The sequence below is a fragment of the Varanus komodoensis genome, unplaced genomic scaffold (assembly GCF_004798865.1).
Source record: "Varanus komodoensis strain SLA01 unplaced genomic scaffold, ASM479886v1 scaffold34_1, whole genome shotgun sequence".
In the NCBI taxonomy this organism is placed as follows: Eukaryota; Metazoa; Chordata; class Lepidosauria; order Squamata; family Varanidae; genus Varanus; species Varanus komodoensis.
Window position 1 is genome coordinate 8,588,881 of NW_025335854.1, and position 14,506 is coordinate 8,603,386.

The 14,506-nt window shown below is 51.3% G+C and overlaps 1 protein-coding gene across 1 annotated transcript in view; it reads right to left on the bottom strand.

Annotated features, from left to right (window-relative positions):
- PAPPA2 (pappalysin 2) overlaps positions 1-14,506 on the bottom strand; it is a 106,236-nt gene that overhangs the window by 55,398 nt on the left and 36,332 nt on the right. The window contains exons 5-8 of the mRNA XM_044439142.1: positions 10,751-11,044; positions 6,880-7,072; positions 4,127-4,248; positions 2,257-2,746 (exon numbers count right to left, since the gene is read on the bottom strand). Of these exons, the coding sequence (XP_044295077.1) occupies positions 2,257-2,746; positions 4,127-4,248; positions 6,880-7,072; positions 10,751-11,044 (1,099 nt within the window). The remainder of the gene's footprint in view (positions 1-2,256; positions 2,747-4,126; positions 4,249-6,879; positions 7,073-10,750; positions 11,045-14,506) is intronic.

Consider the following 14,506-nt stretch of genomic DNA (forward strand, 5'->3'; position numbering starts at 1 on the left):
CCCACCACACGTGCCATCTGGCCCCAAGAGAAGGCAGAAAGAAATGGCTTCTGGGAAATTTTAAAAACTGCTTCAACTCCTGGACGGGCTGTTCTTCCTGGGCTCACCTGCAGACCTGCATCAGTATCACTGTGCCCAAAAGGAGGAAGAGGGTCTCTTCCCACGAGGGAGTCTGCAACCCTTTAGCCGGGAGAAACTGGGACTGCAAACTGGCACCCTCTGAGAGCCTCAGAAGCAGCATGGGGAGTGGCACGAACCAGCGACCCCTGCACAGGCCTCCAGCCCGGCCACATGTAGCCAGGGCTGGTTCCCGAGGGGCTGGAAAGTCAAACAGCCATCCAGAGCACGAGTGCACCGTTTGCAGAAGGCACCAAAAGGAAAGCCATGGGATACTATTTCAAGCAGGCCTACAGTACTTTTCAGATTGCGCAAAGTGGGTCACAAACTTAAGCTCGAGGAAAACTGCTTTCAGTTAAACCCCTTGTGGACCAGCTTTCATCCAACAGATAAGCAATAAACAGGAATATGGAGTAAAATCCACCATAGCAAATCGCAGAAGCAGACTCATCAATGCACCCAAAAAGAGCCAAAAAAATGCTCTTTTGAAAGCATTACAAAAAGCAACGTCTCATGAAGTCTCCCAGGAGCTTGTTCCAGTGTGTAGATGACACATCCACAAAGGCATTGGCTCCAAGTTGTTTATCATCCCTCTAACCTCTTCAACCCCTTCATGGATCACTGCCTTGTCGTGGCGAAGGGGCTTGTGTAGCTAAACGAAGCTATGAGCTACGCCGTGCAGGGGCACCCAAGATGGGCAGGTCATAGCAGAGAGCGCTGACAAAATGTGATCCACTGGAGAAGGAAATGGCAACCCACTCCAGTATCCCTGCCATGAAAGCCCCATGGACAGTACCAAAAGGCAAAAAGATATGACGCCGGAAGATGTCCAATGTGCTACTGGGGAAGAGCGGAGGGCTAGTACTAGTAGCGCCAGGAAGAATGAAGTGACTGGGTCAAAGCCAAAAGGACACTCGGTTGCTGATGTATCTGGTGGTGAAAGGAGAGTCCGATGCTGCAAAGATCTATACTCCAGAGGAACCTGGAATGTAAGATCTATGAATCAAGGCAAGCTGCACGTGGTCAAACAAGAGATGACAAGACTGAACATCGACATCTTAGGAATCAGTGAACTAAAATGGACAGGAATGGGTGAATTTAATTCAGATGACCATCAGGTATACTACTGCGGGCAAGAATCCCTCAGAAGAAATGGAGTAGCCTTCATAAAAGAGTAGGAAAAGCAGTTGTTGTAGTTGTTAGTCACAAAGTCATGTCCAACCCATCGCGACCCCATGGACAACACTCCTCCAGGCCTTCCTGTCCTCCACCATCTCGCAGAGTCCACTCAAGCTCACACCAACTGCTTCCGTGACTCCATCCAGCCACCTCATTCTCTGCCGCCCCCTTCTCCTATTGCCATCTGCTGTTCCCAGCATTAGGCTCTTCTCCAGGGAGTCCTTCCTTCTCATTAGGTGGCCAAAGTATTTGAGTTTCACCTTCAGCATCTGGCCTTCGAAAGAGCAGTCAGGGTCGATCTCCTCTAGGACTGACTGGTTTGATCGCCTTGCGGTCCAAGGGACTCGCAGGAGTCTCCTCCAGCATCGCAGTTCAAAGGCCTCAATTCTTTGGCACTGGACAGGAAGGCCTGGAGGAGTGTTGTCCATGGGGTCGCGATGGGTCGGACACGACTTTGCAACTAGCAACAACCTCTTCAGAGAAGGCCTGGAGCAATGGACCAAGCCCAGGCAGCAAGTGTGTAAAAACAGGGCTGAGCCATTCCCTGGAATGCAGGTCCCGATCTGTGAAGGGCCTGGAACCACACAGAGCTATTTGTACTGCCCGTCCCTTGCAGCCCTCCTGCCCTGTGGTTCAGGGCAGGTCAAAAACATTTAAACTGAATTTATTTAAATCACTGTAGCTAAATCACAAATTTCTTTTAACGCACTAAATGCCCACAAGGTTGCCAGTGCTCCTATTAACTTTCCACTCATTTGCTAGCTCCAAGAACAGGTCTGCATGGAGCAACTTTGCTGAATATTAGCTGCACGTGTCTTTCCTAAAAGAGGAAAGGGTTACATCCTTCGTTTTGGAAAAGAAGCAAAGAATCTAAAGGGAAGATTGCAGGAAGGGGCTTGGAGTATTCCTGTGGGGGCCAGGAACCGTGAGAGGGTCCTCATTACAAATTTGTCCACTCACTTGTCAATAAACTTCCGTCCTGGCTGAGTCACCATAGCTGGGGATCCATCCAGAAACGGGGGGTCTCGCAGAACCCTGTACCTCACGGGTTTGCAGCCGGAACAGAGTGAGCTCTGCGGCATGGAGATCAGCTGGGCGGCATCGATCTCCATCTTCTCATCAAATGTGTAGATCTTTATGCCAGACACCTTCTTGTTCAGGTTCAGTTTCACCGTAAGGGGGATGTCGCAGTACGTGTCCATAGGTCCCAGGTGCAACGAGGCCCCCTGCTCAGTCAGGATCTCAACATCCGACAGGGCCTTGGAGTCCGTGGAGAAGTTGGTAATCCACACCACGAGGGAGTCCGGGTACACCGGGTGCAGGAAGCGCAGCTCCAAGACACAGCCCAGGGGCTGGAGGCAGGGTGTGGTCATGCTCACGTTGAACAGGTTGAATTCAGGGCTCCAGGCCTGCAGACTGGTCCCGCAGGGCTGACTCACGTCCGGAGGCCCTGGAGAGGAGAGGCAGGAGAGAGGGGGAGTCACTTGGATGGGCACAGAGACGCATGCCTCCAGCGCAGGGTCATCCCCCTTTGCAGTGCTTCAGGGATCAATGTGAACCGTCAAGCTAATGGGCTTGACTTTTCCTTAGTGACATCAGCGCATTAGGAAATCTGATTAGCCACACGGATACCAGCAGTGGAGCGTTCACTGCCCTGCCTCAACATCGCGACTCTCAAGGCAAATCCAAGACGGCACTCTTGGCATGAGCTAGTGAGCAAGGGCATCCCTGCACTGGCAAAGAACTAAAGCAAATCCCAAATTAATTAGCTTCCACTGACACGAAGAGAAAAGACGTATGTAGGCACCAGGAATATGTTTGGTTTTACGTAGCTGTAAATCAGCCCTCAAAGAATGCCCAAGGGAAAGAGCAAAAAGTTCAGGATGGATGTGAAGACCCACTGGCAGGTGGCTGTTCCACGTGGGGGACGGGCATTTTGGATCCCTCCCTATTGTGTCATGTCTGAGTGTGTTGATCAATCTTCTAAGCGGGAGCTGGGCTGAAGGCAGACCTCCAAATGTTTTGGACTTCAGCTCCAGAAGTGCCCACCAAGATGGCCAATGGCAAGGGATGATGGGGGTTGCAGTCCAGAACATCTGAAGACCCCCCTTCCGCCTAGCCCTGTCGTGGGGATGTGCCGTAAGCCAGACGCCACACACAGGGTGATGACCATGCCTGCTCATCTCCAGCACCAGAGTTCAGGTGGCTCTTTTCCCCCTTGTGGGAGCGGAAGAAGTGATGGGGGCGACTCAGGCTGGTTTGTGCTCCCCAGATCAAGGCTCCTCTTGGCTTGTCAGACCCAAGCACAAAGCAGTCCTCTCTGGGCTGCCAACGGCTGGCCACACCCCACGGTCTGAGCTCACCCTCTACTAGCGCTGCACACAGCTGCCGCCCTCTTCTCCAGGCTGTGCCGGCAATTCCCCCCCCCCTTCTATCCACCCCCATTAAGCAAACAACACAAAAGAACTAGATGTCACGGAGATCCCACCATGTGACACCCAGGCTATAAAAGCATGAGACTTCGCACTGAATACAAGCTCCAGAACGAGGAAGGCGTGACAATGGTTATTTTCCGTGCAAAGCACGCGAGCATTTCCCTGTGCACGGAACTCTTCTCAGGCAGCATGGAGAAGGCACTGGCGTTCAGCACAACAGGAGAATGGCACCCTGTGTTGCCTGCAGCCTGCTCCAGATCAAGCAGGGCTGAGGACAGGCGAGGGGCTGGGCTCTTCCTCGCACTGTCGAAGGCACTTCATTTTCCTCTGCAGGTGGAATCCCAGTTCGTGGCCAGCAGGCCCTCTGGTGCCAGGGGAAGGGCTGCGACCTTTACCTACGGCTTCCTTTGGTGTCCAGTAGCCAGAAGAATCACAGATCAAAGGGGAGGAGGCCTCGTGGACGTACTGGCTGAAGGTCCCGTCCTCGGCACAATCAGCACAGAGGGTCCCTGACTCTCTAAAAAGAGGGAGAGAAGGAGAATGCACACCATTCTGTCTCAGGTGGGCAGTGAGCACTGTGCGTTTCAACTCCAAATCCCACGATTGCCCAAGCGCTTGTCTCAGCCATAGCGCGGCCCACCAGACAGAGCACGGCCCAAACAAACCATCAGGGTGCCAGTTCCTTCACTCTGCTACTCTCCGTGAGGAAAGGGGAACAAGGTCTCCTGGGACCCACCTCCTCTCCGCCATGTTTGCACACCCGTTCTGGCACTCAGAATGCCAAATGAGTCTCCACGCGGAGCGACACGCCGGCCTGTCACTGCCGGCCAGCGGGCTTTGCACCCACCCCAACTCTTGGCCCATTTGGGTGGGGGCACCTCTAACGGGACACAGCAGATTCTCCACCCGCACTGATCGCCTCTCTCTTGGCCGCAGGCTGCTTCAAAGAAACCAAAACACCTCGAAATTTGACAGCCAGGCAGTGTGGAATTCCAGCTTGCCCAGAATTCAGCCGGGGAGCATTTTGGGAGAAGCATTTCCTACAGCAGGTAACGGGAGAGTGCGGGAAGCGGAGGGAGGAGATGTTTCACCTCCCTGATGCTGCTCTGCATCTCAGCAGTCCTGGATTCAGAGACAGGGAAGCTAAAATACGGCATGCACACGAAGCTCACGCCTGGGATGAGAGGAGGAAGGGGCCCTGGGCACCTGGTCAGCTCAGCAGGGCCACCAACATGCAACTCAGAGCTCCGTGTGACACGCTGGAAGGTCTTCCATGAGAGCTCGATGGACAAGACCACTTGTTTTTCCGTGTGCTACGGAGCATACAAGGCTGGAGGGCCCATACTGTGCCAAGGCAGACTTTCCCTGTTTCTTCATGCTGCCAAGGAGCTTGACCTGGGAACACCTAACGCTGCAGAAATCTGAACCTGCCTGAATAGGTTCACACTAGGAGAGGCAGTGCGGTGCAGTGGTTAGAGCATGGGACTGGGACTCAGGCGATCCGGGTTCAAGTCCCCGCTCGGCCATGCAGCCAACTCTGGGCCAGTCACAGACTCTCAGCCCAACCAACCTCACAGGGTTGTTGCTGTGGGGATAAGATGGAGGAGGAGAATGACGTAAGTTGCCTTGAGCCCTTTGTAGGGAAAAGGCAGGATATAAATCAGGAAATAAATAAATAAATAGGAGGACACTGGGAGGCCCATGCAAACCACCGAGGCTTCCCAGACTAGATGGATATGTGCGAACTGATCAAACGCCTCTAAAGTTATCCTCAAATGGCACCCCTGCATGCGCATTGTTCTTATGTTACTGCATCCCAGTTATGGGAGTATGAAATTTCAACTATGGGAGGCTTTCCAAAACAGCTTCAGTTACTCTCACAGGCAATTCTTCTTCTTGGAAAGGACAAACATTTTTACCCAACACAGATTCCAAAGCTCACTCTCACACTCCGCCTTCATAAACCTACAGGCCTAAAGAGTTCTGTGACTCTTGAGCCAGCTGTAACACAAAACACAAGGCTATTCCTAAAATCACCAAAAAACTGAAAGTAATGTAAGCATAAACCCGATTGTGATACGGGGAGGAGAGCGGGGGCGCTTTTTCTAGCTGCAGCACCAATTCCGGGGTCTTTTTCTGCTTGCAGAATTAAAGACCTACCACAAGAGTATTCTGGCTACTACAGAAGGATCAACGCTGGGGGAGTTCCAACAGTTGTACAAATAAATCTCCACTCTTTCGCTCAGCTCAAACATAAAGCCCCCGGAAGGTTCTGCCAACTGGCGAACATCTGGGAGCAGCTGCCAGCTCATCCTCTTCACCTTCTTTGCCTTCTGGACGTTCTGGGTAGGAGGCCAAGAGCAGCGTTTCCCAAGGTACACACAGGGACGCACCGCACACGCACACGCACGCACGCACGGACACGGACACACACCCAGGCAAGGTCAAAACAAAGTCTACAACATGTACCTGCCATGGTGGGCTGCTCTAAAGAGGAACATTTCTCCACACATGTGTTTTCACGTAAGAAAACCAAATATATGCTGAAAGTCTTGTAGAGGGCAGTCTTGTCTTGCCACACAGCGAGGCAGGCACTCCAAGGAGCAACTCTGGAGCTTCATTCCAGGTAGCAAATTGCTTATTCTCACAGGGATGAGGCCTCGGGTGTGTCCTCTCTCCCTGCCTCTTTCACACACACACACTTTCTCCCTTGCTGTAGCTGTGAGATCTGAGTTTCTGCCCCACTTTAGATTAACCAAAGTTAGCATTACATCCATAATATTAAAATGAGGCTGCTAGTAACTCTGGTTTGCAGAAACAAACCAGCCAGATAAAGCAGCTTAAAGTGGGTTGTGTTTTAAACCAGTTTTGTATTTTTGTATTTATTGGTAATTTATTATGTTCTATTGTATTTCAATGTATCTTATTGTGTTGTAAGCCGCCCCGAGGCTTCGGCAAGGGGCGGCATAGAAATGTAATAATAATAATAATAATAATAATAATAATAATAATAATAATAATACTAACCACAGTCTCTCAACATTACATGTGGCTGCCCTTCCGACTCTACTCTTCCATGATTCTAGGATTCTCTCCTGCTGCTGCAGTCCCTGCTCACACTGCCCCCCCCCCGAAGATCCTACCTTACCTTTCATACAGCACCCCGCTGATGGGGGGCAGCCAGTGGATGGTGAGAGAGTCCTGACTCTGCCCAATGACCATCGGCGGCAGGGGGATCGGGGTGGGCTTCCGCCCCTGCGTCCACTGCTGGTACACCAGGTCCAGGTAGCAGTGCATGCGGGCCACCTGGTTCGGGGTGAACGTGTCCGTGCAGTTGTCATCTGCGGGAGACAAGGAGGCCAGTGGTGAGGGGAGGCGGGAGGCGGGGCGGCTCTGGCCAGGGGGCAGCATCCAGCCCCTGTCACCGCCCCCCGTCGGGCTTGGTGTGCCCCCCAGCGCCCTGCCCCCCCCCCAAGCGCTCTGCTGGGCCCTCGACACACTGCAGCAGATTATGGGTTCGGCCGTTCACCCCGAGGGAAGCGGGACCCTGGGGACGCGCCCTGCTTCAGCTCCACAGCACTGCCGGGCCAGCGTCGGAAACGGGCTGCGCTTCCTGAAGGTTCTTTTCCAGGTTCAAGAAATGGCATGAAATAGCCCCACATGCTCCGAACCACGATGCGCACATTCAGCAACGCGAACGGTACGGGCTGGGTGCTTTGAACAACCCTGAGCCCAGCACCTCCTGCTTCTGCAGGCTGAAGAGCAGGGCAATTCTAGAGAATATCCTGTGCCTCACAGCATGTCTACAGAATCCATGAGATTAACAGGCGGATCCTACGAGCAATGAAATCACGACAGACCCCTGGCTGAAAACCTCCCTCGATCATTTCGATCTGCTTGGAAAAGGCCCCTGTGATCGTCTCGAAAGCACTTCTGCTGGATGGAGACATGCTATGGAGCCCCCCTCTGCATGGATGAACCGACTGCCCCTTTCATGCCTCTCCTCCCATATGCAGCTCCTTCGAGCGCTTCTCATGTCATTCGCTTTCCGTGCTTTGCCACTGTTAGGCTGGCCTGACCGCCCTGATTCGGTCTCACCAGGGGCAAGAGAGGGAGACCTCTGTTCGCAGGTCTCTGCTACCGGCTGGGCGACCCCGATGCCGGCCGAGGGCAAACCTGCTGAACCACAACTGCAAGTCTGCAGAAAAGGGAAACCAGGGAGGCTGCTTAGCTCAGGACTGTGCTAGCTATCTCTATCTGATTTGCCAAAGAAGAGCCAGTTTCAACCACGCATTGCTTTGGGCTCTGAAACTGACCCACCTTTCCCCTTTGCTGTACATGCTCCTGAATCCCCAATAGTTTCTTGACCTTGTTTCCAGCAGAATTCAGATGGTGGGCTTTGTGGGTGGAAGGAGCAGGCTCACAGGGGCTGCGCCACCTGGTGGGTCCTGCCAAGTCCAGCGGCGGGCGGGCGGCACGCACTGTGCTGAGCAAAGCTGGCAACCGAGTGGCGGGAGGGTTGCCAAGAAGCCTGGCACGAAACAGCCCAAAGGGTTTCGCGGCTAGTCATTCCAAGGGGCCAAGTGCCCTCGGGGACTGGAAGGGGGCTTGCGTTACGCTTGTGGGTGGCAGCCAGCACCAGCTGGCTTGGCTACACCAGGCCCTGCATTCATGGCTAGGATTCCTGCTGGCACCAGGCTGCCACCGCTTCATGCAGCCCTGGAAACGGAATCTTTCTGCTAACATCCTTCCTGCAATAAATGCTCCCAGACCCAGAGAGAACGAAAATTCCCGACTCCTGCCATTCTGCTTCTCTGTCAAAAGATGGCACTCTTTCAGCAATGCTTAATCACACTCCCTGGAGCGAGATTCCTCCCAGATGTCTGGTCAGCGACGATGCTTTACCCAGTGCCGGACAGAAAGACACGAGGCAGGGCAGGGCAGAAGGAGGCGCAGAGCATAATCAGTGTGTGCAACTTTCCAAAATAAAGGGATGCAGTAAAGGCAGGGCACGATAAGGAGACGTCCTGTGCTGGCAAGGGGCTACCAAACCTGGAGCAGAGGCAGGTGGTGTCCGTGCCAGAAATTATGGCAGTTGACACCTAAAACGCCCGCAGAGCTGCTCTGTGCCTTCCCCTCAGCAATTCGTGTCCAGAGGGACCTTCCTCTAATTTCCTTCCGATCTCCCCTTAAAACCTATTTTTCCTTGAAGCTTCAATCTTGACCCACCTCTGCTAAGGATTCAGCACTTCCTCCTATAGTTCCTATAGGAGGAACGTCTCCTATACTTCCTCCTACTCTTCCTCCTCCTATAGTTCCTATAGTTCAAGCTGCTGTCAAAGGCAGAAGAGGATGATGTCCACCTGTTCCTCTCAGTGGCTTCTCTGGATGCTGCAACAGGACACCTTAAAAGCTCCAGAATGGAATTTACTCAGTGCTGGCTGGAGGCCCGAACCAAGACTGACCCATCTGTCCCGGGGAACTGGTTCCCGTTTCTCGCTGAGCCTCCCTCGGCCTTCTGAGCTGTGACCCCTTTGCGCAAGGGAGCTCACAATTTCTGGGCGCAGGCCTTGGTGACCCCAGGTCTACCAAAACCTCCCTGAATGTGATGTCAAAGCAATTGCTCTGGTTAAAATCCATTTGCTCCACACCTCTTCACTCCCCAGAGTATCTAACCAGGACCTGGCCTTTAGGAGATCTCCTGCGCAGGCTAAAATCTTTAAGGAGCTTAACACAACTCAGCTGATTATTCCAGAATAAAGTAGCTTGAAAAATGAGTGACTTATTAAGACAGTAGGCCAGACTAGAACTGCCGTTTTCCGTTTCTTTTTATTGGCTCTGCTCCCAGGATGTGATGCACATAATTCATACTTTTCCCATATAGGTCAGGGAAAAGTATGAAAAGGCTCCAGCGACAAACTTTCAATATGTCTAACTACCACTAGGGGCATGGAAGCAGCACCGGTAAAAGTGGGCAGCAAACCACTGAAAGCTGGAAGAGGAGAATGAAGGAAGCTGCTTCGCGTCCCTTAAAAAAGAAAACGGTGGGGTATAAATCTTATAAATAAACCCAGATAAAATCCGACTGAGTCGTAGGAAGAACACCCTGTTAGGGCTCTATAACAATGGGACCAATGAGCTATGGAAGTGGTGGACTCTCCCACGTGGAAGGCATCCGAGAGGCACTTAGGCAGACACCCGTCAGGAGCGCCTTAACTTGGAATCTGGCACTGAGCAAGCCCTTGGACGCAGCGGACCCCTTCAAAGTCTACCATTCTCTGATATATTTATTATGAATGACCAAGAACCCTCCAAGATAAGACCCTTTCCCCAAACGGGCTTGCGAAGGCGTTGCAATCTGCCCCAGAGGGCCTCCTCCATGTCTTCCTGCCAGTGGAAGTCTGCCAGGTAACCACAAAGGGGGCTGGGAAAAGCTTTTCCTGGGCCATTCCACCCTGCTGCATCCCCTCTAAGGCATCCAGCCAAAGCATTTCTGCAGCAGCGCTGACCTCCAATCATCCTCCTGCACTTGCTCTGCAGAAAACACAAAGCAGGGGATGCGCGAGATTTAGTGAGTGTAATCTTCAGAGATGATGGAGCACTGCAGGCCCTGCTAGAAAGACATCAGAAACGGGAAGGGCAGATAATTTGCCATACTGAATTCAGTGACAGGCACGTGTTTCTCCAGCTGAGCTTTTCTGCCAAGTATGGTGATCAAGATTTCCAGTAAAAGTAACCCCAAATGAGCAAACCAATTATTTGATCCTTTACAACAGAAAGGGTATCAGAATTCATGCAATCTGAAAATAGACACAAGATGTTGGTATGATTTGCCCTCTGGTTATTCATGTTCCACTACACTGCCCCAACATTTCTTCAACACGCTCACCACTGAAATTATTAGGAGATGCTGTCAGAATCTTATGGAACTGAAAGCGGAATCTTCCAGCATCCCAGGGCTCATATATGCCTTTGGGGGCCCTGGCTTCCACCCCTCAAATAGCTGTTCCATTTATTACCTGTGTAGCTCATATAATTGTTGAAGGGGGTTCCAGAGAAGTAGGTTTGGCCACAGGTGTCACTGACAGGCTCTGGATCCTGGCAGAGTTTGCTTTTGGGAGTAGGTGCCGTGTCAGCACAAAGGTCTCCAGTCTCCATGGAGGGGGTTGTCTCCCTGCAGGGGTCATCACAGGAGTCCCGCTCGTCCACTCCTTTGAAGACGTGGTAGAGCCCCAGGATGTGTCCTACTTCATGGATCATGGTGTTTGTATGTCCTGGCATGCCGTAGTAAGCGGGGTTGAGGACGACGCCACCTGAGAAGGGCAAGTGAACTCAGCGTCACTCAGAGAGAGCGACAGGAGCAAGAAGTCTGGATTCTGAGTGGGAACACATGCAAGTGCTTGCAAAGAGGACTTATTTTTTCTTTTGGTCACTGATTTATTTAATTTTCACCATTCCACTGGGCAATGAGGAAGCTTTCCAGACTAGGCAAATTCCATGCCTCATCACGAGAGGACTGGATCGGCTGTTGGGAAGGAAGGTTCTCTTTCCAGCAGAAATATCCATGCGCAGTCACCCCGGGCAGATTAGCAGGTGGGAATGGTTGCCCACCCAGCCTTCAGAAGTCCAACCCATTCAAGCCAACCCATTTGCTCAAGTCTTCCTTGGGTGCCAATGAGGCACCTGAGAAGTCCCCTATTTCAAGCAGCAGGCTAGGACCCTTCCTGACAACAGCTTAAGAGCACTGAGGCCAGGCAAGGTTTCCCATTCATGACGAGGTCCATAGGCAGCGAAAGATCCAGGTGGAAGTCCTTCCCAGTCGACAGACTGGCTGGAGGCTGCCTCTGGGAAAACCAGTGGAGTCAACGGCAAGCAACAAGATGGCACACACCTGCGCATACTGCGATTTTCTGTGAAGACCATGAAGGCAGGTCTGCTTGGGAAGAGATGGCGAGGCAGGAAGGGCAGTTTGCCCCCTGCCTCCAGACAGGAAATGTGTGGGGCAAAGTGTCCCCCTAAACCTCAGAAAGGCATTTGTTCCTGCAGGAGGGAGAGGTGTCCTTGCAGCACAATTTACAGACCACGTGGACCAAGGGGCCGGCAGGAGGGAGCAGGGAAGTATGAACCTCCATGCCAAAAGCTTGTGTGCAGCCCTGAAAAGCAAAATCGCTTGAACGATTTAATATCTGATGCTTCAAAGGTTGTTTTGGGACACTTACATTTCACCACCATCAGCATTTAAATAGACTTGCACAACGGTCCTTGCATCCAAGATTAATTTGTCCTGCTACTATTGTTGGGAAGTTTGTCAACTGGCCAATCAAATATTATCAGTTGCCAATTATTCTACTGTCATCAAATACTATCAAAGATCCCACAAGAGCGGGGATGTCTTTTTAATGCTCCTCTCGTCCTATTTGATTCTATCCCTGAGGCAAGAGTTGGGGGTCGGGTGAGGAGATATACCAAAACTGTTCTGCCTCTTGATTGCAATAGTTTAACTTGTCACTTCAGTAACTTCGGTTTGCTGTTTAGCTCTTTTAAGAGTTCTGATAAATCAAGGTATAAAATGATCTATTTTTAATGGCTTTGTTTTTATGTTTTAAACATGATTCTGTAAATCTTTCTAAAATGTATTTTGTTAGTTGCCTTAAGCACCATTTTTGGCAGAAGGGCAAGGTAATTTAAGACATACGTAACAACGAGTTTCTTCCACATGCTTAAAGGTGCTGTAAAAAGGGGGACATGCTTACAGCTCCATTGCATGGGCTGAAGCAGTTATGTCACAAAATGTTTGTTATACGGGTAAAGAGCTGCAAGAAAAGAGGCTGGAGGCAGTCCCTCTGCAAAGCGGTCGCTCTGGAAAGCACCACTATTTGACAATGTCTGACCTTGTTCGAGTAAATACCTCCTGGCAGCCCAAACAAGCAGCTACGGTTCTCTTCAAGGACAAGATTTTCACTTTACATGATGAGATGGCATGCGAGATACTGGGACTTTCTTAGCCAACAAGCAAAAGTCTGAACAAAAAAAAAGGAAACCGAGCTTAACTCTCCAGCCAAACCCCAGTCTGAGACTGGAGGCTGGTTTGCTGAAAGCAAAGGAGGGGAATGCGGGTGAGCGAAGAAAGAAAAAGCCTTGCTAATAGCTCAGTTAATGGGATGTTAGAGGGCAGCCATAATCCCGCTGTGTCAACCACTAACAGCAAACAGCAAAGTGAGCCTGAAGGCACAAGGGCCCTCACAGCCTACTATTCCCACCTTCAAGGAGAAACATAAAACCCTTTCCACTGGAGAAAATATGAGAAAGCCGCTGCTGAGAAGTTTCTTGGCAACGCTGCACTCAATCCCCTCTCTCTGTAAGACTGCTAGCTTGCTTTCAACCCAGAAAAACACAGAAAACTGCGTGTGATGGGGGGAAAGGTTGGCTGTTATCTACAACCCCTCTTCCCTTGAGGAGGTTTCGGCAAAAAGTTTGAAGCCAAAGGCTGGACCAAGCCAACATCTCTGCAACAGTGAAGCAGTGGTGTTAAAAGCTTCTGGTACATGCAAAAGCCCCCACCTACAAGACCCCTCCCCTTCCTCCAGCTTCTCTTACAGCCTCACACGATCCAGTTGCCCTTTACCTGTGGGATTGACGGAATCGACTTTCATTCATACCTTTTAAGTGATCAGTAAGTGACTTCACAAAGGCCAGGGCCTTCACATCATATGAAAGTTAAGAGGTGTGAATTCACAAAGGCCCTTTTTTTCCTGAGATCAAAACCTGAGCTAATAATCCTGACTTCTCAAAGGCCATGGTTTGGCATTGCTTCAGGAACAGAGAATTTACCACACAGGAATTTCGGCCTTCATAAAAAGCTCAGCAGGCTACAAATGCTTAAGCAAACTCCTGAATGCACAAGATGTGTGCGTACCTTGGAGTGTCTGGATCAGCCAACAAACCTGAAAGGTCAGTTCTGACTGTCGCAACAAATACCTGACATTGTGACCCTGGAATCATACTCTTTACTCATAAATTAAGTTATCCAAAGCTGGGATAACTTGCCAGGGCAGTGGTGGGAGAAGAGAGAGCTTAGGGGAAACTGAAGCTACTTGGACTTTCTGCTAACCACCTACTGAGGTAGCAACACAGAGGTGTGGCACATGGACCTAGTAGAGCAGTCTAAAGTAGAGGTGGGAAGAAGGCAGATCTCCAGAAGTTCTGGACTTCGATTTCCAATGTTGCTGACCATGAGTCATGCTGGGCAGACTTCTAGGAGCTGCAGGCTAAAGCATCTGGAAGTCCCCCCAGATCCTGTCTGGCCAGACGGTGGCCAGGGGCGGTATTCCGTCACGTATCGTGGTCCCAAGCCAAGTGGGCTTTACAGATCACAACCAGCACCTCAAACAGGGCTCCGAAGCGTACAGGAAGCCAGGGCCAGTGGGCCAGAATTGGGGTTCTGTGGTCAGACTGTTTGACCTCTGTTATCAGTCCAGATGCCCCATTTTGTCCAAGCTGGAGCTTCCAAAGAGTCTTCAAGGGCAGCCCCATGTAGAGTGTGCTGCAGGAATCTCATTTAAAGATTGCCAGAGCACAGACCACTGATAGCAGACTATCTCTGTCCAGACAGGGGTGCAGCTGAGCCACCAGCCAAAGCTGGGAAAAGGGGCTCCAAGTGACACAGATGGGTCAGGAAGCACCCCTTGGCTATGAGCCCCTTCAAGGGGAGTGCAACTCCAACTGGAAAAGTCTGAATTCCCTCCATCTGGAGAGAAGAACCACCCACTAACAGC